General features: G+C 45.2%; 1 protein-coding gene across 4 annotated transcripts in view; it reads left to right on the forward strand.

The window, feature by feature from the left end:
* The window catches only part of ZBTB14 (zinc finger and BTB domain containing 14), a 1,083,711-nt gene that overhangs the window by 37,838 nt on the left and 1,018,486 nt on the right, over window positions 1-27,387 (forward strand). Inside the window, exon 2 of one of the 4 annotated variants that reach the window (XM_044066502.1) lies at window positions 18,286-18,320. The exons of 2 other annotated variants lie outside the window; for them this stretch is intronic. In XM_044066502.1, the coding sequence (XP_043922437.1) occupies window positions 18,290-18,320 (31 nt within the window). In that variant the 5' untranslated portion in view covers window positions 18,286-18,289. The remainder of the gene's footprint in view (window positions 1-18,285; window positions 18,321-27,387) is intronic. One more of the 4 variants, XM_044066504.1, reaches the window with a different exon arrangement.

Genomic DNA, 27,387 nt, shown 5'->3' on the forward strand with positions numbered 1-27,387 from the left:
AAGAAGGCTTGGCTTGTTACTCTGGACCTCAAAGAGGCATACCTGCATGTCCCTGTCAGACAAAATTGCAGAAGATACCTCAGATTCAAAGCTGGTACAATGCACTACCAATTCTCTGCACTGCCCTTTGGCTTATCTACTGCTCCCAGGGTCTTCACAAAGTGCCTGGCACCAGTAATTGCATTTTGCAGACAAAAAGGAATTCAAATATATCCATACCTGGACGACTGCCTCATTCAAGCAGAGGCAAAGAACATTCTTCTAAAGCATCTGGCGTTTGTAAAAAGATTGCTAATTTCTCTAGGGTACACAGTAAACGAAAATAAGTCAAAACTAGTGCCCTCACAACAGATTATATTCCTGGGTGCCAGTTTAAATACAACGAACCAGATGGCTTATCTCACGCCAGACAAACAAGTTCAACTAACTCAATATTTTCAATTACTGGCAAAAAAGTTCCATCTCCCAGCAAGAAAAATTCTGCAGGCCCTGGGATTCATGGCATCCTGCATACTACTAATACCATATGCCAGACTGCATATGAGTAAATTACAATGGTACCTAAAAAGTGTTTGGACTCAACACTCTCACAGTTTAGAAGCAGTAATACCAATGATTCCCTGCCTACAACAGGAGTTTCGATGGTGGGCACAGGCATGTCACCTAAACAAGGGTCAGCCTTTTACTCTACCCACAGCCAGGCAGACACCAGCAACAGATGCTTCGGATTATGCCTGGCGAGCACACATGGCAGGAAAATGCATTCAGGGCAAGTGGACCACAGACCAAATGCATCTTCACATCAGTTAAAAAGAGATGTTGGCTGTTCAAAATGCCCTAACAGCTTTCAAGGACCTTCTGCATCCAGGACAATTATTATTAAAGACAGACAACACCACAGTAATGTGGTACATAAACAAGCAAGGGGGCACTCATTCTTATCCCCTATGCAGGCAAGCCATGACCTTGTGGAACACAGCTCTAATGTATCAAGTTCATCTGCAAGCACAATTCCTGCCAGGAAAGAAAAATACTCTGGCAGACAATCTAAGCAGAAATATCATGGACCCTCACGAATGGAAATTGAATCCACAAATCTTCAGCATGGTAACGCAAATGTGGGGATGCCCAGACATAGATCTTTTTGCCTCCCCACTGAATTGCCAACTACAAAAATTCTGCACAAGGACTTATCACACACAAGCATGGAAAGTGGATGCTCTCTCGTTCAGCTGGAAAAACCTAAAAGTTTATGCCTTCCCACCACTACCTCTCCTTTCAAAGGTAATCCTAAAAGCCAGACAAGAAAAACAGATGATCCTGATTGCTCCAGACTGGCCACGCCAGCACTGGTACCCAATCTTAAAGAACTTAACTCAAGGCCCACCATGGATTTTGCCTCAAATTCCACACCTTCTGACTCAACAAAACAATCCGATCCTGCACGGTCAGCTCAAAACCCTAAACCTGGCTGCATGGCAGATTAATTAGTCAAACAGGCAACACATCTCTCTAAAGCGGTTATGGATGTCATTTTGGAGGCCAGGAGGCCTAGCACCAGGGAAGCTTACTCAGAAAAATGGAAGAGATTCTGCGCCTGGAACCAGGCTCAAAGCCTTGACCCTCTTGTCCCAAACATTCCTCAGATTTTACAGTACTTAACTGAGATACTGGACAAAGGCCTATCCTTCTCATCAATCAAGATCCACACCTCTGCCATTTCAGCACATTACAACACGAATCCTCCTTTATTCTCTCATCCCTTGCTAAAGCAGTACCTCAGAGGGGCTAAAAACATAAGACCACCCCGGAGAGCACCAACACCAACCTGGGACCTCAATTTCGTTTTGGAAAAACTGACCCTGCCACCTTTTTGAGCCAGCCAATACAGCCGATTTAAAATTTTTATCATGGAAAACAGCTCTTCGGGATTTCTTTAAGGACAAACCCTACCTTTATGCCAAAGGTGGTATCTAGTGTGGCTCTTAACCAAACCATCCATTTGCCAACTTTTTATCCAAACCCCCAGAATAAAGGGGAGAAACGTCTGCACTCTTTGGGCATACACAGGCAGCTACGCTTCTGCTTGGACAAAACAAAAGCTTTCAGGAAAACTGAGCAACTGTTTGTAGCATATGCTGCAGGATCACAGGGTAAGGCTATCTCAAAGCAGACTATCTCCAAATGGATAGGACACTGTATTCGTTACTGCTACACACAGCATGGAAAATCAGTCCCTAACAACATTAGGCCACATTCCACCAGAGCAACAGCCACTTCAACAGCCTCAGAGGAGTACCTAACCAAGGAAATTTTGTAGGCTGCAACTTGGAGTTCAGTGCACACCTTTACCAAGCATTACCACTTGCCTCTTTACTCTAAATCGAGAGCAGGATTTGCCACTGCAGTTCTGCAGGGCCTCATAGCCAATACTAACTCTTTATAGACCAGCCACCCAACCTTAGCTTTGGGATTCTACGTAAGTGTAATGACTGCAGCAGTGTAACACGATGAACATAGTACAGTTTTGTACCTACCATAAATGTAGATGTTCGAGTGTTCACACTGCTGCAGTCCAGGTTACCCTCCCTCCATCCCCTCTGTCCTAGCTGGACTTATCTATACCTTTCTATCCTATACAACCTTGGTGGTGTATTTGCTTGTAACTGAAGGTATTGTTTTTATTTTATATATATATATGTATATATCTATATCTATCTATATATATATATATATATATATATATATATATATATATATATATATATGTATATTTTTTTTTTTATTACCAATATGTATTGCCTACCTACTTGGGGGCACCTGACATCTGGGGCAAGAAAAACTGAAGAAAATGGCGTTGGATGCATCTTGTATACCCCTGACGCACTGACTTCAGGGAAGAAGCGACAGCAACCGACGCCGGACCAAGACTTTGGAACTCTGGCCGACTATGGGACCGCCTGACGGCAGGATAACCCAAGTGTAATGACTGCAGCAGTGTGAGCACTCGAACATCTACATTTACGGTAGTGTAATGACTGCAGCAGGGTGAACGCTTAGACATCTACATTTACGGTAGTGTAATGACTGCAGCAGGGTGAATACTCGGACATCTACATTTACGGTAGTGTAATGACTGCAGCAGTGTGAACGCTCGGACATCTACATTTATGGTAGTGTAATGACTGCAGCAGGGTGAACGCTCAGACATCTACATTTACGGTAGTGTAATGACTGCAGCAGTGTGAACGCTCGGACATCTACATTTATGGTAGTGTAATGACTGCAGCAGGGTGAACGCTCGGACATCTACATTTACGGTAGTGTAATGACTGCAGCAGTGTGAACGCTCGGACATCTACATTTATGGTAGTGTAATGACTGCAGCAGGGTGAATGCTCGGACATCTACATTTACGGTAGTGTAATGACTGCAGCAGTGTGAACGCTCGGACATCTACATTTATGGTAGTGTAATGACTGCAGCAGGGTGAATGCTCGGACATCTACATTTACGGTAGTGTAATGACTGCAGCAGTGTGAGCGCTCGAACATCTACATTTATGGTGGGTACAAAACTGTACTTTCTTTGTTTTTTCCCTGCCTTAGAAAATATTTTTCTTAATACAGCTGGTATGTTTGACAAAACAGCCTTCACTTCTGTGAGGTGTGACACTTTATATAAGGTAACCTAGACACAGAAGTACTTGTTTTCTAATCCTAAGGCAGACCCAACAGTTCTATCCCTCTAAGTCCTCTGCTGCAAGACAAGTTACTGCTGCTTATCCCATTCCATTGGAGGAAGAGGGGAAAGCAATGGATAAGGTTAGGAAGAAAATGTATTTCTCTAGTACTTTACCTTTCAGGATTTTAAATTTCCAAGACCGTATGTTAAAGATTTGCCTGTAGAAACATTCAAACAGTTTTTTCCTGAGTTTCACCAACCTAAAATTAAACATCTGTAAGGGAGTTTATCAGGATTCTGGGTTACATGGCATCCGTGATAATCATTCCACCCTTTGCCTGTCCGTACGATGGGAAAATACAGTGATGTGCATGGTCACTCTAGACATAGTATTTACACACTTGCACTTTTCATATTCCGGTTCTGGGATTTGTAAAGATGGAAATTGGATGGTGGGTAAATAAGATATTGGGCAATCCAGGTCTCCTATTTTCCATTCCCACAGATATCCTGTCAGTAACTACATATGTTTTGGATATGGGATGAGGTGCTGTGTCAAAATGGTTAAAAGTACAAGCTCTGTGGGGTCCCCTAGACAGACAGAAGTAGATAGTCCATGTTAGTGCTTTGAAGCATCTCTCTGGTCACCAGGACTCCTCCTAGTGTACACACAGTACAGCAGTGATGCAGTACATAAATGTAGGTAGTAGATTGTACCATTTTTTATGGCGGTGACAGAAAGTACCATCTTTGCAGACTGGCTGTGATGGGCTTGGGAGGAAGCAGTTCAACTCAGTCTGATCCTTCAGGTTTCATGCAAAAACCGTCACAGCAAAACGTTACTTCAGACAAATCCAGCAGGACAGAGATAAACCCTCATGCATGGAAACTTCGTCCTGGAGTCTTCCAAGATCTGATGCATCTGTGGTGAACACCTCAGATAGATCTTGTTTGCTTCCTTTTAGAAGAGTCAGCTTCACAAATTCTGATATAGGACTCTGTACAAACGGGTCTGGAAGACAAATGCTTTTTCATTTCCATGGATGGTAATGTTCCTGTATGCATTTCAGCCTTTTCCGCTGATTTGCCAGGGTTCTTCTAAAGATCCAGAAGGGCTTGCCAGAAATTGGGATGGTGACTTAATTTGGCCAAGGCAACAGTGGTTCTCCCTTCTTTTCAGTCCGACCAAGGACAATTATAAACTTTTCCACAAACCAGATTCACTCACACAAGAGAGAGGGGGATTTGATACACTCTAAACTGGAAACTCTTCAACTAATTGCCTGGATGACAGGATGTTGATAACTTTTAGGCAACTTTTTCCCTGAGGACATGCAGCAAGTATTAAAACACTGAAAAAAACTGCTACCAAAAATATATGAGTAAGTGAAAACGTTTTCTAGTTAGTGCCATTGTTAAGAGCCAGGTTCCTTCTCCGGTCTAGTTGCTTCTGGTTCTTGATTGTGTGAGTTACTATCCAGTGGTCCGTTGTACTCTTGTAACAAGGTACATTTTGTCAGCCATTTCTCCTTGTGTGCCCTCAGATCCCTTTGTACCAACGTTGAAGTAAAAAAACAGTTTATGAAAGGGGTGTTGCAAACCTGCCCCCCCCCCACCTTGGAAACAAGTGGCTCCTCCTTGAGATCTCAGTTTTGTACTTGAAAAGCAGATTGTGTATCCCTTTGAACCATGTCATAGATACTGTAACTTGGATCATGTTTTTCTCCACTCCATTCCTCATTAACCACTTTTTTACTTGATATTACTATTTTCACTGTAATTGTCCAAGTATTACTCTGTCACATTTTCTCTCATCTTCCTCTTACTAATCTACTGTCCTTCAGGGTTCACATGTCTAGGTTCTGTTCCCTGGCAATCTCTGTGCCTGTCCTGTATAATGAGACTCCATATTTCATTTTTTCTCTGTGTTGGTACTCTTACGTACTGCATCTGTATCCCACAAGTAGTTGCTCTGTTTCCAAAGGCTTACACAACAACGTTATCAGTGAGACTTACAGTATAACTGCTCACTTTTGCATAAGTAATTTATGCGTAATCATTAACACTGTGTTTTTTGTCTGTTTAAATGACTGTCTAACTCATATGTTTAGTAATTGCAGAATGACTGTTCTGTTTACTGTATCTTCTGTGATTAATTTTAGCCTTTAACTGAACCGTATGCCTTCTGGTCTTTTTGATGTCTGTTGTGATTGTCCTGTCAGATGTTAATCAGCTTACAGTGTAACATTATTTAAATGTGCTTTGTATTTTTCACTGTTACAGAACATTTCTGCCAGTGTCGTCCTCATTAGGGCTTTGTGTGTTAACAGGTAGAAATAAATTTGCAATATTTTTTTCTTAACATTTGTGAGGTCATTTAAACATTAGGCATGTTATGTTTCGATGTGATTGACTTAAATAATGATCTGAAGTAGGCAGACTTCATTTGTCTGCAACCTGTGGGTATCGGATCCGACCTCGGATCCGAGCCGGCATTTCAAAAGCTTAGGCTCCGAGCTCCTAGCTCCTCCCTCTTACCCATAACCCCTTGCCAATCCCTGACTGACCTCAGATTTCGTTTGCCGCTTTCAAGTTGCGACGGATTCCTTGAGCTCCTAGTGCAGATAAGTTTTCTGACAGGAAAATTTAGAAAAACTTTAACTTTTTTAATTTAATTAGTTAGAAGTGTTTGTGTTAGGCTTTCCTCTCTCTATTTTTTAATTTTTCGGGTTTTGCGTGGTTTGTGTGTGTGTGTGTGGGTGTTTTAGGCCTGTTAGGGCTTAACATGTCTGAAGCCCATAAGGCAGTATTCTCTAAATGTGCAGTGTGGCCATAAGCTGTCCCCAGCGGATGGCCACACTCGATCGTCATCTTGGGGGTTGAACACCTGTCATCTGGTTGTACCATTTGTGCAGGGTTCAACCCCGAGCTGAGGAAGCTTCTGCCCTTCTACACAGCAAACAGTTGCTGTGGGCTCTCCTCCTCCGGCTGGGACTCAACCTCCCTCTAAGATGCGGAGGAGAGTCTTCTAGGGCGTGAAAGAAGGAGAGGCACAGGGAGAGGCACTACAAGCGGAGAGCTGAAACTTCCAGTTCGGCTCCTCCATTCAGCGGCCTCTCCTGTGCCTTCTAGCTTTCCTCCTCCTCGGCTCCACTCCCTCGGTTCTCTCCTGGGCCGAGGAGGAGGAGGCTAGCCCTTCAGCGAGGTCCCCAAGGCTCTCTAGATCCGCCCGGTGGCCTCGACCAGATCCACTTTTCCATGAGTGAAGCAGACATGGACGGATGATGAGGAAATTCATCCAGGCCCAAATGCAAATGGGAGTGCTCCTAGCCCCCATCCGGGAGCTTGACCCCCTTTCGCCCTTTGGCTCCTTCTCCGACCCAAACCATGGGTTGGAGCTGTCGGCGCCGGGCAGAGTTGGATCGGGGTGGGTCGGATCCAATAGGTCGGCGCACCTCGGATCCGTCCCATCCTTGAGTGCTTGGTGCCGGACCCGACCTCTCGAGCGAGGACCGAGCCTCGGATCCGAGGAGCTGGTGTGTCTTCGGCTCCGTCTGGGAGCACACGGTCTCTCGGATCCGGCGGTCGGCTCGGCTCCGATCCGTCGTCGGATCCGAGTGGGGTCGGCTCTCGGGGTTTAGAAGCTGGCTCCCCTCAGCCTTCGGCGTAGTGGAAAGGGCACTGTTGAGGACTTCCGGACCCCGGTCCTGCCACGGCTCCATCCTGCACTCCCTTGCAGTTGGGCCAGGCCCCACCAGCGGTCCCAGGGACAGCCCGCCTCGATGTCCCAAGTAGTTCCCTTGGAACATCCAGCTGTGGAAGAGTACTCCTCGGACAGCCCCCCCGAAGAAGTACCTCGGAAGCGTAAGTGCAAAAGGAGGCACATGGACTCCCCCGAGTCCATTACCGAAGACACAGACCTGGATGAAGGGGAAGGCTCCCCAAGGTCACCCCCTGAGGATGTCTCATTTGGAGACATTATGGAAATGTTGAGGATCAGGGGGGGGTGGTCTGCCCCCAAGGCCTCCTCAGACGAGTATGTGTTCTTGGAGGCATTCGAGGCGGGCCCATCTACCTCTTGGGTGTCCCCTCCTGCTGATCCTCTGGTGGACCTTATATCCATCAGAGCGTGGAAGGATCCAGACACCGTTGAGCCTATACCCAAGCGTCCTGACCGTATCCTTTCCCCTCGGGCGGACCGCACTCACTGCAGCAAAGGCCCCCCAGTAGATGCCATGATGATGGCTGCAGCCACTAAGAGGGAATTGGCCCAGGAGAGTCCCTCTATGCATCCTCTGGGCAAGGAGTCCCGCTCGATGGATCGCATTGGGAAGCGAGTTTTCAGTTCAGCAACCTTCTCTTTGAGAGCGCTGAACTACATGGCACACGTCATCAGGATGCAGCGGGATCTGATTAAAGAATACGCTGCATCTCCCCCAGAGTCCATGTCGGGTGAGGATAAGCAGGTATACTCCACCCGAATGGCCACTCTTAGAGCAGTTTCTAACATCTATGCGGCTGCTTTCTCACGCTACCGAGGGAGCCGCTAGAGCCAGCGGAGCAGGCCTAGTCATGAGGCGGCAGGCCTGGCTCCGCCACTGTGATTCGCAGAGCCCTTCAAAGGCGACTTTCGCGAATGCCCCTTGATGGTTCTGCCTTGTTTGGCAAAACTGTTCGCGAAACATTAGTCCAGGCGAGAAGGGCGGAAGGCGCTGTCTGCCGTCGGAGTCCGCTTCTCAGCTCCCCAGAGGTCCTTCTCGAAGAACCAAAAGGGACAGAAGAAGATGTGGTTCTGGAAGTCGCAGCAGTCCCAACCTGCTCCGGATAACCAGTCCTTCGTGGCAGAGGAGGACGGGGAGGTCGCCGTCCTAGAGGCAGGGGGGCTCCTAGCAACTTTGGGTCCAGAGAACCCTTCTCTGATAGACCCACGCAGCAGCCCTGAAGGGTTGCCCGGCTGTCCGTCTCTGGAGGCAGTCGGGCGTTTCGAGGCACCTAACTTCTTGGGAGTCCATCACAACAGACCGTTGGGTGCTTCGCGTGATATCCAGAGGTTATACAATTCCCCTATACAAAGTTCCCAGATCTCGCAGCCTCCCAGATGTTCCACCCGACCAAAGGGAGGCAGCAGCTATCAAAATCGGACAGCTGCTAGGAAAAAGAGCTATCCAGTGCGCCCCCCCAGAGCAAACCGGGTCAGGGTTTTACTCCAGGTTCTTTTTAGTGCCAAAGAAAACGGGGGACTTAAGACCGATCTTAGATCTTTCCCTGCTGAACCTGTCAGTAACCAAGCAAAAGTTCCGGATGGTCACCCTTCAATCTATACTCCCCCTCTTGAGGGAGAACGACTGGATGTGCTCCATCGACCTCAAGGACGCGTACTACCACATTCGTATGGACAGACGGTCCAGGAGGATGTTCTTCATCTCACATTGCTGCAGTCCTTACACTTGGGTAGTCCGCTGTCCTCGGTCGGCCCGAATATCAAAGTATAAGGCTGACGTCGGTCAAGGCGCATTTGACTGACATCAGGACGTCAGGGTACAAATGCGCATGACCGACGTCATATCCTCAGTCTTTTTTGCCGCATGGTCCGATGCAGAAGCAGTATTGCAAGTGCCGGTTGGCGTTCTGAAATTTTTCGATTTCGGAGTTTCAGAGTTTCAGACCGAGTCAAAGTTGGCTAAGTACCCCGTTGGGGAATATTTTAGTTTTTTCTTGCCTCAATGGTTTACCGGATGTCAGAAAAAGTGAATAATTGTATTTCTTGTGGGAAACAGATACCGCATAGAGACTATCATACTTTGTGTATTCCTTGTTTAGGGCCTGAGCACGACGTTGTTGGGTGTCGCTCTTGTGCTAGATTCAATAAGCGCACTATAAAGAGGAGATTAAATTGTGCCAGGTTAGTCTTCGGGAAGCGGTGCAATTATAAAATGCCGTCGGATGCTCCGGCGCCGCTTCTTCGAAGAAGCGCAAGGACAAAGCAGTTAAGCCTAGGCTAGAAGAACCGTCCGTGCGGACGCGGTTCTTTAGAGGTGTCGGTGGAGCGGTGGTTCCACGGGTTTCTTTGGGATCCCAGGAGAGACTTTGTTATTGCAGGATGTGGCCTCTCAGGAGGCAGGTCAGGGTGATGGGGCTTCTCAGGTTACTATACTCCCCTCCCTGCCTAGGGTGGTTAGGCCCTCTCCTTCTGTTTCCAAGGCTTCTCCTAGAGGCAGGCCAGGTTTAGCTTCAGTTGGTGTCACCCCTAGTTCTTCTGGAACTGTGCCCAAGAAGCATATGCTTAAAATGGCAGAAGATTTGATTACTTTGATTAGGGGTTCTTTGCCCCCTCTTGATAAGAGACCTAGGGTGGTGCCTGAGCTAGGTAGTTTTGGGCAGGCTTTGGATGTTTCAGTGTCTTGACTGAAGACTTGCAGGAGTACTCTCCTTATTCTGATTCTGATGTGGATGATTCTACTCCTTCTGCTTCTCCTCCTGAAGATTTTTCTTTTTCAGAAACTCTTCATTCCATGAGGGAGCATTTTAAGTTGGAAGGTCAGGACTTCTCTGATTCCAGGAAAAGGCTTAGGGAATTTTTGTTTTTACCCCAGCATAGGCCTTTGGCTATACCTCCTGTTTTGGATGTAGTGGAAGATGTTTTTACAGAGGCTTCTCTTACTCCTGATTCTTTGCCTCCTGCTCCTGTTAAACCGGATAGGTATTACAGGGTGCCTGAAGCTCATAAGTATCTTTTTAAGAGTCCTAGGGCAGACCCAGAAACTGTTAGCCAGGGGCCTAAAGGTGTTAAGGCTTCTGTTGTCAAGAAACCGGTTCCTGCAGATAAAGAGGCCAGGGCCTTGGATAGATGGGGAAAGAAAGTTTATACTTCTTCCACTCTAGCTATGAGGGCTTTGAATTGCCAGTTTCACATGTTGAAATACCAAAACTATCTCCTTTCACAATTGAAGTCTAAGGTTGATGCTCTGGCGGAAGGTATTGATTGTAAAGAGTTACAAGATTTAGTACATGTTTCTGAACAGGTGGGTAAGCATTCTTTGCAATGTGGTTTTGATGCTGTACAGGCCTCGTCTAGGGTGGCTGCCACTGGGTCAGTTCTTCGGAGGCACGCCTGGCTGAGGGATCAAAATTTATCTGACCATGTTAAAACAAGGATTTTAGATGCTCCTTTACAATCTGATGTGTTGTTTGGTTCTCCTGTTGAGGCAGTTTTAAAGAAAATGGAAGACAAGGCTAAGTCTATGCAGACTGTTAAAGATTTTTTGCAGGTTCAGCCTCCAAAGTTTAGTAGAAATTGGCCTACTAAAGGGTGGACGTATCCTTCTTATGATTCCCAGTCTAGGGGTAGATCTAGGCGTGGTAGGGGCAGAGCTCAGGGCTCTTTCAGGCCTAGAACAGGGAGTTCTCCTGCACAGTCTTCAGGTGAGGGCAGGGGTCAGTCCTTTCGTAAACAGACCCAATGACCTACCTTTTCAGCTGCCAGAGCCTTTTCGTCTGGCAGCACCTTTGGGAGGAAGGTTGGCACTTTTCAAAGAAAATTGGAGTTTAATTACCCAAGACAGATGGGTATTGGATATCATACACCACGGTTACAGGTTTTATTTCCATACCTTGCCTCCTTTCAGAGGCATGCCAGACGTTCCTCCTCAACAAAGAATAGAGGCTCACAAGCAAATTTCTCTGATACTTCAACTAGGGGCCATACAGCCGGTCCCTATGCCAGAAGTGGGCCTAGGATTTTATTCTCGCCTGTTCCTAGTACCAAAGAAGGGGAACACGTGGAGACCAATTTTGGATTTATCTATCCTCAACACTTATCTGGACATTCCCAAGTTCAAAATGTTGACGTTACAACAGCTTTTACCTTTGCTGGGCAAAGATCATTGGATGGTAACTTTGGATCTCAAGGAGGCTTACCTTCATGTTCCTAACAGACTAAGTTGCAGGAAGTATCTGCGTTTTCGAGCTGGGACTTCTCACTATCAGTTCTCTGCATTGCCCTTTGGCTTATCTACTGCGCCCAGAGTGTTCACGAAAGTTCTGGCTCCAATGATAGCTTTCTTCAGGCTAAAAGGAATACAGATCTATCCTTATTTGGACGATTGCCTGATTCTGGCTCAAGGAAGGGAAGAGCTTCTTCATCATTTGGAATACGTGATAGCAGTGCTAAGATGCCTGGGGTATTCTGTGAACGAAATAAAGTCCAGTCTAGTACCCTCTCAGGACATGTGCTTTCTGGGTGTAAGACTGAATACAGCATCCCAGATGGCCTTTTTGACCCCGGACAAACAAAAGAATCTTTCCCTTTACTTCCATCAACTATCTCATCAGTCGGGCTGACTGCAAGGACAGTCCTTCAAGCCTTAGGGTTCATGGCATCTTGTATTCTGGTGCTTCCCAATGCCAAACTGCATATGAGGAAGCTGCAATGGTATCTCAAAATGTATGGACACAGCACTGCCAGGATCTGGACACTGTCATTCAAATAATACCTTGCATTCAAAAGGAATTTTTGTGGTGGGCTCAGGAATGTCACCTAAACAAGGGACTCTCTGTGACCCGGCCAGAGGAGTCAGATTTTAACGACAGATGCCTCAGACAAAGCTTGGGGAGCTCATCTAAATGGAAAGTGGATACAAGACAAGTGGCCTGCCAGACTACAACATCTACATATCAACCTGAAGGAGATGTTAGCAGTCCAGTTTGCATTAATAGCTTTCAAGGATTTACTTCTTCCAGGGCAGGTGTTGATTCTAACAGACAACACAACTGTCATGTGGTACATCAACAAGCAAGGGGAACACATTCTTATCCTCTATGCAGGCAAGCAATGATTTTGTGGGAGACTGCTCTCAGTTTACAGCTCAATCTTCAGGCAAGGTTTCTGCCGGAGCACAGAACTCCTTAGCAGATGTGTTGAGCAGGCAATTATGGATCCCCACAGTGGAAATTGGATCCTCATGTATTTCAGAAATTGACAGTGTCATGGGGAACTCCAGACATAGATCTGTTCGCTTCTCCACTAAACCATCAGCTGCCAAAGTTTTGCACGAAAGGTTTCATCCCACAGCTTGGAAAGTGGATGTTCTTTCTTTCAATTGGAGCAATCTTCATGTGTATGCCTTTCCACCTCTGCCTCTCCTCCCAAAGGTACTTCTAAAGGTCAGACAGGACAAGCCAAGGATGATTTTAATAGCTCCAGATTGGCCTCGACAGCACTGGTACCCATTACTGAGAAGTCTGGTGCGGAAGCCTCCTTGGCCTTTGCCTTGATTCCACACCTGTTGTCCCAGGAGGACAGTCATTTGCTCAATGTCAAACTTCACTCTCTTCACCTAACAGCCTGGCATATTCTGTTTTGAACCATAGAGGGTCTCAACTTCCACAACAAGTTTTGAATGTGATTTTGGAAGCTAGAAGGCCTAGTACAAGGAAAGTGTCAGATAAATGGAAGAGATTTTTATTTTGGAGTGCAGCAAAGGATTTTGATGTTTCTGAGCCTAATTTAAGTGTGGCTCTTCAATATCTTACTGAGTTACTGGACAAAGGTTTGTCCTTCTCTTCTATTAAGGTTCATGCTGCAGCAATTTCAGCTCACTATGACTGTGACCCACCATTGTTTTCTCATCCTTTGTTCAAGCAATTTCTTAGAGGGGCAAAGAATATAAGACCCCACGTAGAGCTCCTACTCCTGCTTGGGATCTCAATTTTGTGTTGGAGAAACTCACTCTACAACCTTTTGAGCCTGCAGCTACTACTGAGTTGAAATATTTATCATGGAAGACTGCCTTTTGTTGGCCATTACCTCTGCAAGAAGGGTTTCTGAATTACAGGCCCTTATGGCGGTTGAGCCTTTCTTAATTTTCCATAAGGATAGGGTATCTTTACGTACTAATCCTTCCTTTATGCCTAAAGTGGTTTCTAGTGTGGCTTTAAACCAAACTATTCATTTGCCTACTTTTTATGCAAATCCCCAAAATAAAGGGAAAAGATTTTGCACACTTTAGATGTACACAGGCAGTTGCGATATTATTTGGACAGAACTAAAGGGTTCAGGCAGTCTCAGCAGTTGTTTGTTTCTTTTGCTTTGAGTTCTCAGGGCAAGCCTGTGTCAAAACAAACTATTTCTAAGTGGATTGGGTTTTGCATTGCTTTCTGTTATTCCCATCATGGCAAGGAGATTCCAGCTGGGATTAGGCCTCATTCCACTAGGGCTACTGCCACTTGACAGCTTTTTGAGGGGTGGCAACCAAGGATATTTTGGAGGCAGCTACTTGGAGTTCAGTGCATACTTTCTCTAGGCATTATCACCTACCACTTTACTCTAAATCCAGGGCTGGTTTTGCCACTGCTGTTTTGCAGGGCATTTTGGCAGCTCCTGCTTCCTTATAGTTTGGCCATCCTCCCTTACCTCTGCTTTGGGATTCTACCCAAGTGTAAGGACTGCAGCAATGTGAGATGAAGAACATAGTACAGTTTTGTACCTACCATAAATGTAGATGTTCAAGATCCACATTGCTGAAGTCAATTACCCTCCCTCCTTCCCTCTGTAGTTAGAGGTGGTTGTGTGGGTTGGGTTGTAAATATTGTGTATATTGTATATATTGTACATATAATTAGTGCAAGGGTGGTTGGTTGTTTGTTTGCTGTCTTTTGGTTTTGACCTTTATTTTTAGGGTCTTCTGACATCTGGGGCAAGAAAAGACTGAGGATATGACGTCGGTCATGCGCATTTGTACCCTGACGTCCTGATGTCAGTCAAATGCGCCTTGACCGACGTCAGCCTTATACTTTGATATTCGGGCCGACCGAGGACAGCGGACTACCCAAGTGTAAGGACTGCAGCAATGTGGATCTTCGAACATCTACATTTATGGTAGGTACAAAACTGTACTTTTCTTCGCTTCCGGCTGGGAGCCAGTCATTATCAATTCAGGGTCCTTCTCTTTGGTCTCACCTCAGCCCCCAGGGTGTTCACCAAGGTTCTAGCTGTTGTAGCGGCCCACCTGAGGCTCCAGGGATTACAGGTCTTTCCGTACCTGGACGACTGGCTCCTAACGGCATCATCAAGGCATCTTCTGTGCTCAGCCAGGGACTACTTCCTTCATATAGCCCCAAGGTTGGGCATCACTGTCAACTGGGAGAAATCTTTACTACACCCCACACAAGTTATAGATTTCATAGGAGGAAGACTAAACACCAGGTCAATGCGAGCCTTCCTCACCCCAGACAGAATTTCCAACCTGAAGTGTCATGTCGCAGCGGTCCTGCAACCATTTCCGACAGCAGCTTCGGACCTGAGGGCCCTAGGTTCGATGGCGGCAGCTATCCCGCTTCTTATTCATGCGCGCCTACGCATGAGGGTTCTTCAATGGACCCTTCAAGTTCAGTGGTCCCCTCTCTGTTCCTCTCTCAACACTCCGATGGCGGTCAGCAAAGCATGCAAGGATTCCCTTCTTTGGTGGCTTCAATCTCGGAGCCTCTGACAGGAGACCTTTTGTGCAGCATTTCCCGAGCCACAGTGACCACGGGCGCTTCTTGCCTCGGGTGGGGGCATTCTGCGGGAAGATTGTCCAAGGCACGTGGAACTCCACAGAGACTTCGTTGCATATAAGCGTCCTGGAAATGAGGCGGTGCTCCTAGCGTTGCAAGCACTTCACCACGTTCTTCCTTCAGGGACTATTGCGATCCAGACAGACAACATGTCGGTAGTCTGGTACATCAACAAACAGGGAGGAACCAGGTCCTATCCCTTTGTCGAGGCCATGAGAGTCTGGGAATGGGCAATTTCCACCAAACGCTTTCTTGTAGCAACGCACATTCGGGAAAATCCAACATCCTTGCGGACAAACTCAGTCGCACCATTCTTTCCCTCACGAGTGGTCTCTCAATCCTCAGGTAGTGAAGAAGATTTTTGCGTTTGGGGGCAACCCTGTTGCGATCTTTTGCCTCTCACTCAAGCCAAATGCGACAATTTCTTCGCTCTGCTTCCCCACCAGGGAATTCCCGAGACGCTGGTGCATGCTTGGCCTCCCGGTCTCCTTTATGCCTACCCTCCACTACCTCTAATGCAGAGGCTTCTGCAGAAAGCCAACAGTTTGGGGAGCAGAATGATTCTCATTGCCCCGTTCTGGCCTCGTCAACCCTGGTTCCCCTTTGTATGGTCTCACAAAGTGAGTCCACCTTGGATTCTGGATCCGATTCCGGATCTCATCTCCCATCCTCTGGGAATTTCGCCCCCCAATCTACGCACCCTGAAATTGACAGCTTGGCTGCTCCAGTTCCATCCTTGATTAGGACTCCCGGTATCTCGTCACCGGTCAAGGCCATTCTAGTGGCAGCTCATAAACCTTCCACTAGGCAGGTTTATCGGAGTAAATGGAAGAGATTCTCTATTTGGGAGGTCCAGAAAAGTTTGGATCCTTTTTCAGCACCTATGTCGGCAGTGCTAGATTTTTTAACAGACCTCTTTCATCAAGGGGCAAGTTCTTCCACGATTAAGGTACAATTGGCAGCCATCTCTCATTATCACATTGGTCATGAGACAGCTCCCCTCATGACGGCGAAATTGTGCAAAACCTTTCTTAAAGGGATTTTTTTATTGAGGCCTCCAGTCAAAGACATTGTACCACCTTGGGACCTATCTTTAGTTCTGCAAGCCCTTACTGCTCCTCCCTTCGAGCCTGCAGCGTCTACAGACCTGAAGTACCTTTCCTGGAAGACTGCCTTCTTAGTAGCTATCACTTCAGCCAGAAGAGTGTCTGAACTTCAGGCTCTATGCGTCAAGCCGCCTTACCTTTCCTTCTTTCCAGATAGGGTGTGCCTCAGGACCAATCCATCTTTTCTTCCAAAGGTCTCTTCAGAATCTAATATCAACCAATCAATCAACTTACCTGTGTTTTTTCCCCAAGTACTCAAACAAAGGAGAATACAAACTGCATTCCTTGGATGTTCATAGACAATTACGATTTTATATTCCCAGAACAACTGGTCACAGGCAATCAGATCAGCTGTTCGTCTCCTTTGCTAAATTTGCTTTGGGTAAAGCAGTCTCTAAAGTCACACTATCGAGGTGGATTGCTAATTGTATTCTGCAGGCTTATGACACTTCAGGTAGACCTGCGCCTCAGAGGGTTACGGCTCATTCTACTAGGGCAGTCTCCACGTCAGCCGCCCAAGTCCCGTGTGTCATTGGATGATATCTGCGCGGCAGCCACTTGGGCCTCACCTCATACCTTTATTTCTCATTATAAGGTGGATGTTGTTTCCAGAGGAAGAGCATCCTTTGGCTCAGCGGTGCTCCGAAACATCCTTCCATGACGGCCGCCCAAGATTCAGGTAGCTGGGGACTCTGTCCCACAGGTTGCAGACAAATGAAGTCTGCCTACTTCAGATTTAGAAGTTATGTACTCACCATAACGTTCCATCTGAGTAGGTGACTTCATTTGGATGCAATCCCCTCCATCCCCCTGACCTTTATACAGCGAGTATTTTTTTGCTTTGTGCAGGTACTGTTGTCAGTATTATATAGGCAAACTCAATCTGAGGTCAGTCAGGGATTGGCAAGGGGTTATGGGTAAGAGGGAGGAGCTAGGAGCTCGGAGCCTAAGCTTTTGAAATGCCGGCTCGGATCCGAGGTCGGATCCGATACCCACAGGTTGCATCCAAATGAAGTCACCTACTCAGATGGAACGTTATGGTGCGTACATAACTTCTAAATAATTTGAAGGTGATTTGTTCAGCAGCTGATGGAATGATGAACTGGACCGTAGTTTCTCTTGTCTGAAGAGATGCCTTCATATCTTTGTATAAGACTGAGATGCCCAGTACTTCTGCCTGTTTAGTATTATATAACAAGATACTAGATCTCAGAGTAAGTTTTATGTTCCAGTTACTGAAACACAGTTTTGCCACTTGCCACTGACCAGACTTCATTTAACCATTTAATGACTAGGTATCTAGTTACAGTCAATAAAATTTATGAAATATAACTGTCAAGAGGGATTTGTTGATATTAGAGTAGATTTCAGTGATTGTTTTTCATAACTTCCCTGTCTTTTGATATTTTGACTGGAATTTTAGGCATTGCTCCTTTAAGACCTCTTTCTGTCATCTTAAGGCACATTAGAAGCAAGTGAATACAAAAAAAAATGTCAAGTATTTCTAATGACATGGTCTGCGACAGTGTTTCTAATGGGGGGTAGTAAGATTTGATGCATCTTAGTCAAAAAGTGGGAGCCTCAGAAAGGCTACTGGAAGTTGTAGTTAAGTTTTGAATATAAGTTGGAAATATCTCGCATGAACTAAGTTTACCGTACTTATATAAGTTGGAAATATCTCGCATGAACTAAGTTTACCGTACTGATATAAGTTGGAAATATCTCGCATGAACTAAGTTTACCGTACTTATATAATTTGGAAATATCTCGCATGAACTAAGTTTACCGTACTGATATAAGTTGGAAATATCTCACATGAACTAAGTTTACCGTACTTATATAAGTTGGAAATATCTCACATGAACTAAGTTTACCGTACTTATATAAGTTGGAAATATCTCGCATGAACTAAGTTTACCGAACTTTCTTCGTTTTTGTTCAGCAGAATGTGGCATTCGTCATCAGAGGATCCAGTAGGTAAGAAAGGGGTGTTTGTTTGTGTGTCGATGTACGTTTGTTTGTTTGGGATGGGAGTTATGAGGTTAGTTGAAATTTGGGAATGAAAAGGTTTTCAGATTATGCCTACAAAGTTTGAAAATGGGAACTATTGTTCACTTTTTTTAAAAAAAGAACTGCTACGCTCAGGATTTGGAAAAAAAACATTTTTAATCATGTCTTAAGCTTCAGTGCAGTAGCTGTAATGTTCCTGAATTAAGTGATAAACATTGCTTTATTAGTTAAAGCACCCTAGACTGATGTCATAGGTTTGTCATGCTAATGTGATTTTATTTTTAGCTATGTTGTTTGTCCCACAGTACACACTGTCGCTGAACGCGGTGACATTTTATTGATTTTCTTTTTTCTTCAGGCTTTTCTGTCCTTTCACACACAGTGGGAGTGCTTTGAGTTTCTACGCTGTCCTTCATGGTTCACTTTTCCAGTACTGAGTCTTGGAATTCCTGCCATCCTAAATGTCATAAGTCTTTTACTTCCCCCTGCAGGCCCTGTCGACTCCATTCCCTGCTAATATCCAAGTGCTGGTGGTGTAAAATGATGTCCGAAGGTACCACCTTCAGATCTTTCTTGCTACAGTTTAGTGAGCATTTTGAGGATTCCAGTTATGCCATCAGGCCATTGGATATGCCTGAAGCTAGAGTTGTCAGTTAAGTACCTTTTATGGGATTTGTTCTTCTCCTTACCCGACTGCATTGTTTCTGTGTTACATTGTAGATGTTGGGGGCTAAAGTTAGTAATTGCATTAGGTGTATGAATCAAATACCTCTTGTAGGCTAGCACATCTTGTGCCTTTTTTTTCTCTGGGTGTGGAACATGATGTGCCCAGATGTTCTTCGTGTTTCACTGTTGCAGTCATTACATTTGGGTAATCTGCTGGCAGGTTACCCTCAGTCAGCCTGAATAACAAAGTCTTGGGTCCTGCGTCGGTTGCTGTCTCCTCTTCCATGACGTCAGGTCTTCAGGGGTATAAAACATGCAGGTGACGCCATGAATGATGCCTGAAACAGAATCAGTTTGCAAGTGCCGGTCGGCCGACTCCTGAAATTTTCGTTTTCGAGTTTCAGAACCGAAGTCTTCAAACTAAAGCTAAGTACCCCGTTGGGGAAACTTTTTCTTACTCCTTACCGATGTCAGTAAAAGTTAATAATTGTGTTACTTGTGGGAAGCAAATACCTCATAAGGATTTTCATTTGTACTGTATTCCTTGCCTAGGCCTTGATCACAACATGCCTTGCTGTCGGTTTTGTGCTAAATTTAACCAAAGCACCATTAAGTGTCGGTATATTTTTGCTTCTAAAATACTTTGGTTCAAGATTTAACTATTCTGAAATGTCATCGGTTTGCAATCCAACTACCGGAATTCACAAAAAACGCAAGGAAAAAGACAGACAGACCGTCGAGGTCCAAAACCGATGACAAAGCTTCTCCTAAGCCAGTTGCCGGTTCGCCGGTACTCAGTGATGTGCTTTCGCAGCCCCTGATGCCCGCTACTTTTGAGTCGCAGGCCTCTACCAAGACCCATTCGAAGTCCGGTATGCCGTGAGATTCTGCAAGTATTGAACCCGCGGATGTCTCTCCCTTGGATGGGTCCGGAGCCGCTGAGCAGGCACCGGCTACTGAGCATGTTTTCAGGCCTCAACATTTGTATATTAAACCGATGCCATTATCAAAAACAAGGCCAAAACCTACTTCTATGTCTAAAAAACTGATGCATGAGCCACGTGCTCAGGCCCCTATGCCTAAAAAACATTTGATCAAAATGGCTGAGGATTTAATTACCTTGATTAGGGGTTCCCAACCCCCCCTGCTAAGAGGCCTAGGCAAGGCACTGATTATGAATCTTCAGATCAGTTTTCCATTTCTTCTGATTCCTCTTTTGATCAGGAATTTTCTATCCCACCTTATGAGGACTCTGATGCAGAGGAATCCATCCCTTCTGCTCCTCCTCCTGAGGATTACTCTTTTGGAGGGACTTTGCATACTTTAAGGGAACATTTTCATTGGGAGAGTCAGGACTTCTCAGAATCCAAAAAGAGGCTTAGGGATTTTCTTCTTCTTCTTCAGCATAGGCCTTTGGCTATACCTCCTGTTTTAGACATTGTTAATGATGCTTTCTCAGAATCAAGCATGGCTCCTGATTCCCTGCCTCAGGTTCCTAGTAAGCCAGACAGATATTACAGGGTTCCTGACTCCCACAAACTTATTTTCAAAAATCCTGCTGCTGACCCTGAAACTATTTTTCAGGGTCCCAAGGGTGTTAAGGCTTCTACAACCAAAAATCCTACCCCTTCAGATAGAGACTCCAGGGCGCTGGATAGATGGAGTAAGGTTTATATGTCTACATCCTTGGCAATCAGGGCTTTAAACTGCCAGTTTCATATGCTTAAATATCAAGAGCATGTTATGGGCTTACTGAAACAGAAAATTATGTTGATTTCTGATTGTGTGAAAAATAAAGAGTTACAGGATTTATTTCATTCAGCAGAACAGGTTGGAAAGCATACTTTGCAATGTGGTTTTGATTCCTTGGAGGCCTCTTGCAGGGCCGCCATAACTGGATCTGTGATAAGAAGGCATGCTTGGCTCAAGGAGCAAAATCTGCCTGATCATGTTAAAGCTAAATTGTTGGATGCTTCTTTACAGCAGGGCAGTCTGTTTGGTAGTAAGGCAGAAGAGGTGTTAAAAAAGATGGAAGACAAAGCTAAATCTATGCAAACTGTAAAAGATTTCTTGAAAGTGCAGCCACACAGGTTCAGTAGACACTGGCCTACTAAGAATTGGTCCTTTCCAGTGTCCAACAGAGCCGCTCAGGCCAAACCCAGATGCTCCAAAGGCTCCAGGTTTCAGTCACAAGGATCTGACAGGTCAAAACAATGGGGTGCCTCCACCTCCAAATCAGGAGTTAACAAAGCGCCACCCTACAGTAAACTGTCTCAATGACTTTCCTCTGCCATCTCCAAGCACTTATCTTTTGGCAGCCCCTTTGGGGGGAAAACTAGCACTTTATGCTCAAAACTGTCATCTAATTACCCAGGACAAGTGGGTCTTAAATATAGTATCCCAGGGGTACAGATTTCATTTCCACACGTTGCCAATTCCAAACGGATGGCCAGGTCTGTCACCAAATCAGTGGGCAGAGGCCCAGAAACAAGTCAAGTCCCTCATGGATATGGGGGCTATTCAGCCAGTACCAGAAAAGGAAAAAGGACAAGAGTTTTATTCAGGACTTTTCCTGGTACCCAGAAAAGACAAATCATGCCGTCCAATTCTGGACTTATCCATTCGAAATACTTTCCTCGACATTCCGAAATTCAGGATGCTGACTCTCCAACAGTTACTGCCTATGCGAGGCAAGGATGCCTGATTGTAACTCTAGACTTAAGAGGCATACCTGCATATCCCAATCAGGGAATCTTGCAGAAGATACCTCCGCTTCAAAGCAGGCTATTTGCATTACCAGTTCTCTGCACTGCCCTTTGGTTTATCTACTCGACCCGGGGTCTTCACAAAGTGCCTTGCACCAGTAATTGCATTTTGCAGGCAAAGAAACATTCATATTTATCCATATCTGGATGATTGTCTCATTCAGGCAGTGGAAAAGGACACTGTTCTTCAGCATCTGGCGTTTGTAAAAAGGCTTCTAGCATGCATAGGGTACACCATAAATGAAAAGAAATCACAACTGGTACCCTCTCAAATAATTACATTCCTGGGTGCGAGCTTGAATACAACTGCCCAGATGGCTTACCTCACGCCAGACAAATTCAATTGACAACATAGTTCAAACAAGTGGCAACAAAAACCCAGCTATCTGCAAGACAAATTCTGCAGGCTGTGGGGTTCATGGCATCCTGCATTCTACTAATTCCATATGCAAGACTGCATATGAGGAAACTTCAATGGTACCTAAAAAGCTTATGGAGTCAACATTGTCACAGCCTGGAAACAATGATTCCTCTCATTCCCTGCCTACAACAGGAGTTCATTTGGTGGGCAGGGGCATGTCACCAAAACAAGGGACTGTCATTCATTCTACCCCCTGCCACCCAAACCCTAATCCTAACTACAGACTCATCAGACTATGCTTGGGGGGCCCATCTGGCAGGGAGATGCATTCAGTACAAATGGAGCCCAAATCAAATGCATCTACATATAAACCAGAAAGAAATGCTTTCTGTACAGATGCTCTGACAGCCTTCAAGGACTTCCTTCATCCAGGACAACTACTGATAAAGATGGACAACACTACAGTTATGTGGTACATAAATAAGCAGGGGGGTACCCACTCCTACCCCCTTTGTGGACTAGCCATTGCCTTGTGGAACACAGCCTTGACTTACCAAATACATCTTCAAGCTCAGTTCCTGCCAGGAAAGCAAAATACTCTGGCAGACGACCTAAGCAGAAATCTTATGGACCCACACGAATGGAAACTGGATCCACAAATCTTCAGCATGTTAACACAAAAATGGGGGAGCCCAGACATAGATCTATTTGCCTCTCCCCAAAAACTACCATTTGGATAAATTCTGCACAAGAACTCATCACAAAAAAGCTTGGAAAGTGGATGCTGTGTCCTTCAGCTGGAAAAAACGATCAGTCTATGCCTTTCCCCCTCTGCCTCTACTCTCCAAGGTTTTTCTAAAAGTCAGACAGGAAAAAAACAAAAATGATTCTGATTGCTCCAGACTGGCCTCGCCAACACTGGTAACCACTTCTAAGGAATGTGTCACTCCTTCCTCCGCGGTACTTGCCTCAAACACCTCATCTATTGTCTCCGCAGAACTATCAAATTCTGCACACTCTGCTCCAAACTCTGAATCTTGCAGCATGGCTAATCAACTAATTTCACCAATCACATCTCTCAGTAAACCTGTGATGGATGTCATTTTGGAGGCTAGAAGGCCTAGTACTAGAAAATCTTATGCTGATAAATTGAAGAGATTCTGTGCTTGGAACCAAGCACAAGGAATAGACACAGCAAAGCCTGATATTCCTCAGATTTTGCAATACTTAACTGAGATGCTTCACAAGGACCTATCTTTTTCTTCAATAAAAATCCATGCCTATGCCATCTCGGCACATTACAACACAGAGCCTCCTCTTTTTTCTTATCCCCTGCTAAAGCAGTTACCTCAGAGGGGCCAAAAATGTAAGGCCTCCCAGGAGAGCACCAACTCCTGCATGGGACCTCAGTTTTGTGCTGGAAAACTCACCCTACCTCCTTTTGAACCAGCTGCTACTGCGGATATAAAATTTCTTCCTTGGAAGACGGGCTTTCTTTTAGCAGTCACTTCAGCTAGAAGGGTTTCAGAACTACAGGCCCTCATGGCAGTGGAGCCTTTCATTATCTTTTACCCGGACAGGGTGGCCCTCAGGACCAATCCATCCTTTATGCCTAAGGTGGTATCCAGTGTGGCTGTTAACCAGACCATTCACCTGCCAACTTTTTTCCCAAATCCACAGAACAAGGGGGAGTGGATTCTGCATTCATTGGATGTACACAGACAACTAAGATTCTACCTAAACAGGACAAAATCTCTAAGAAAGTCTGAGCAACTACTAGTGGCATTTGCTGCAGGGACAGAGTGGAGCCTTCCAGCAGACTATTTCAAAAGGGATAAGCCATTGTATTCATTTCTGCTACATGCACCATGGTAAACCTGTGCCCAAGGGGATCAGATCCCATTCCACCAGGGCTGCATCTACTTCGGCAGCTTTTCTCAGAGGGGTTCCTACCAGAGACATTCTAGAAGCTGCTATGTGGAGCTCAGTTCATACGTTCACAAAGCATTACCATTTACCTCTCTTTTCTAAATCCAGGGCAGGCTTTGCCACTGCAGTCCTGCAGGGCCTTATAGCTGCTCTTAATGCTGTATAATTCCATCCTCCCATCCATAGCTTTGGGAGTCTACCCAAATGTAATGCCTGCAACAGTGAAACACGAAGAACATAGTACAGTTGTGTACACTTACTATAAATGTAGATGTTCAAGTGTATTCACTGTTGCAGTCCTGGTTACCCACCTGCCAGCCCCCTTTCTTCTCTATTATTATACCTCTTCTTTCCTTCACTATCCTCAAAAGCCTTTGTGGTGTATTTGCTTTTAGCTGAAGGTAATTGTTTTGTGTTCTAAAGTACGTGTGTGTGTGTGTGTGTGTGTGTGTGTGTGTGTGTGTGTATATATATATAGATATATATATATATATATATATATATATATATATGTGTGTGTGTGTATATATATATATAGATATATATATAGATATATATATATATACACACACACACATATCTATATCTATATATATCTGTATATATATGTATATATATATATGTATATATATATATATGTATATATATATATATATATATATATATATATATATATATATATCTGCTCCCCATTTGGGGGGCACCTGACATCTGGGACAAGAAAAACTGATTAAAATTGCGTCGGCTGAATGTTTTATACCCCTGACGACCTGACGTCATGGAAGAGGAGACAGCAGGACCCAAGACTTTGTTATTCAGGCCGACTGAGGGCAACCTGCCAGCAGATTACCCAAATGTAATGACTGCAACAGTGAATACACTCTAACATCTACATTTATGGTAAGTGTACACAACTGTACTTTGTCTCCAGTGAGCTTTTTTCAACAAATGGACCGTTAAACACAGGGTGGGGGATCCCTTCACATGCCACACTCTCTCTATATCTGTCTCTCAGAAAACTTGAGTTTGGTCTTGGACTTCCATGGCATCAACTAGTTCTTCGTAGAACCTTGGAAACCAGAAATCCTTGGAGAAGAGCCTGGAGAGTAAGAAATTGTAGGAGACTGACAACTCCACTTCGGAGTCTGATAGCTCACTTAGGCTCAAGGGTGCCAGTATCGGCAAGGTGCCTTTACAGACCCCGTATTCATCACCTTTTCCTGTTGAGGCCTCTGGTGTGACCCCTTTGAAAGCAACAATGCTTTCCATATCCAGCATGTCCTCACAAGCCAGAATGGTTATGCTATCGACTGGACCTGCGACCGTCTCACAGGCCTTGTGGTGTGATACAGGCATTTTCACAAGCAGCGGGGAGGGAGATATTCTCATATTGTTGACTCGGGAGGAAGTTGAGTGAGATCAGACTGGGGTTACTGATGTCTGCCTGAGTCCCACTGCATCACAAACACAAGCCCAGTGCACCAAAGCCCAAACTGTAATCGGTCGTCTTACTCCAGCAAGTGATGACTAAGCTTCACCCCTCATCCAGGGCCACCACTCAAGATCTCTTCAAGTTGGCACAAGTCTGGACAGTCCGCTTCTGAAGGAATGTTCAACGTCAGCAGTACCTTTTGCAAAAGAAAAGGGTAGGGGTGTCTCCAGACAGAGGGTCAGATGCCTCAAGATTCAAAGGTAGAGGAACTGGTTAAACTAAATGTCTCCAACCTCGTTTCTACAACCTGACATTGAAAATGCCCTTTTCCTCAGCCCCATCAACTGAGGATGTCTCATTTGGAGATTCCTTTCACAGTTTGAAGGATACCTTTTTGCTGGGAAGCTTAAGGAGCCACGGAAACCATGCGATCTGTCAAACACTAAAAGTTGGCCATTTGTGACCCATGTCCAAAAAAGCTTGAAGGTCTGATGTAGAAAAAAGTGGGAAGCTGACAGTCAGGGCAGGCCTAGGGACACTCAGGGCTGTTACAGAGTGAAGGAGCAGTTAAGGTTTAGAACAGCATCTCCACCTATCCAAATGCCCCACAGCAACCCACCCTGCCCTCAACCTCACCCATTTGTACCCCAGTCAAAAATTGGAGATAGGCTTGCCTTCTTTGCTGAACAGTGGGAAGGCATATCACAGAACACACTGGTTCTGCACATAAAAAAAAAATAGTTGCAGGCTTAATTTCCAAAAGAAAACAAAGTTCTTAGGCATTTCACTTTTCCTGAAAGATTGACAACACCCGATGCCTTTACAGTTAGTTTTATGGGTCCAGAAACTGCCTGTTTACAGGAAAACAAGGATCATGGTGACCCATTCTGGACCATTCCAGAGTTTCCAAGTTTCTATCAGTCTCAAAGTTCAAGGTGTTATTGCATAGCCCTTTACCTCTGATTCTCCAATGAGCCCTTATGGTGACTAAAGGATGCCTGTCTGCACATTCTCATAGCTAAAGGATGCCTGTCTGCACATTCTCATAGCCAAGGAGGGTAGACAGTTCCTAGGATGCTAAACAGGGAATACTTGTTGCCAGTTCACCTCCTTGTTTTTTGGCTTATTTGCTGCACCATGGCATGGCAGAGTAACTTAAGTCATCTCTTTTAGGGCAAAGGGAATTCACATCTATTCATACTTGGATGATTGTCTCATTCCATCCTCATCCATGCTGGAAATAAAAACGGGCCTGGTGATGACAATATTGTTCTTCAGTCTGCTGAGTTGTCCTTACACCACCACTGGTTCCATTTGGACATAGTCAGTTTCCTAGACACAGACAGGCAGAAAGATTTCCTTGTCATTGTTTTTAACGTAAAAACATTGCCACCTTAAACCAAATAAGTCAGGGAATCCGTTAGAGCTCTAGGCGTCCTGCATATTTATGGTTCCTCTAGCAGGACTGCACATGATAAAGCTGCAGTGGTACCTCAGAAAGAGGTGGTGCCAGTGGTCATACTTGCTGCAGGACCCTAATCCTCTGATATCCTTGAGCTTGTATGGTAGGGTTGCCCTTCAGGATACACTTCGCAACTGGGAAGCCTGTAAATCTTGACAGACAATAATACAGTGATGTGGTATATCAACAAACACAAAGAAACACACCCTTACCTCATGTGCATAATAGCAGTACAGATATAGGAACTGGCCAAGGAGGGCATGTCTGACCCTTCAGGTATAGTGCATTCCATCAGGCAATGTTAAAATAGGAAGTGTTCTTGGACTTGGTCCACAGGTGGGTGCTAGAAATAAAATGTCTTACTTCTCCAGGAAAACAAGCATCCGAGTCCCATTGCTGTACACTGTAATACCCACGAG

This window comes from Protopterus annectens, chromosome 3.part1 (assembly GCF_019279795.1).
Source record: "Protopterus annectens isolate FY-2018-M chromosome 3.part1, PAN1.0, whole genome shotgun sequence".
In the NCBI taxonomy this organism is placed as follows: Eukaryota; Metazoa; Chordata; order Ceratodontiformes; family Protopteridae; genus Protopterus; species Protopterus annectens.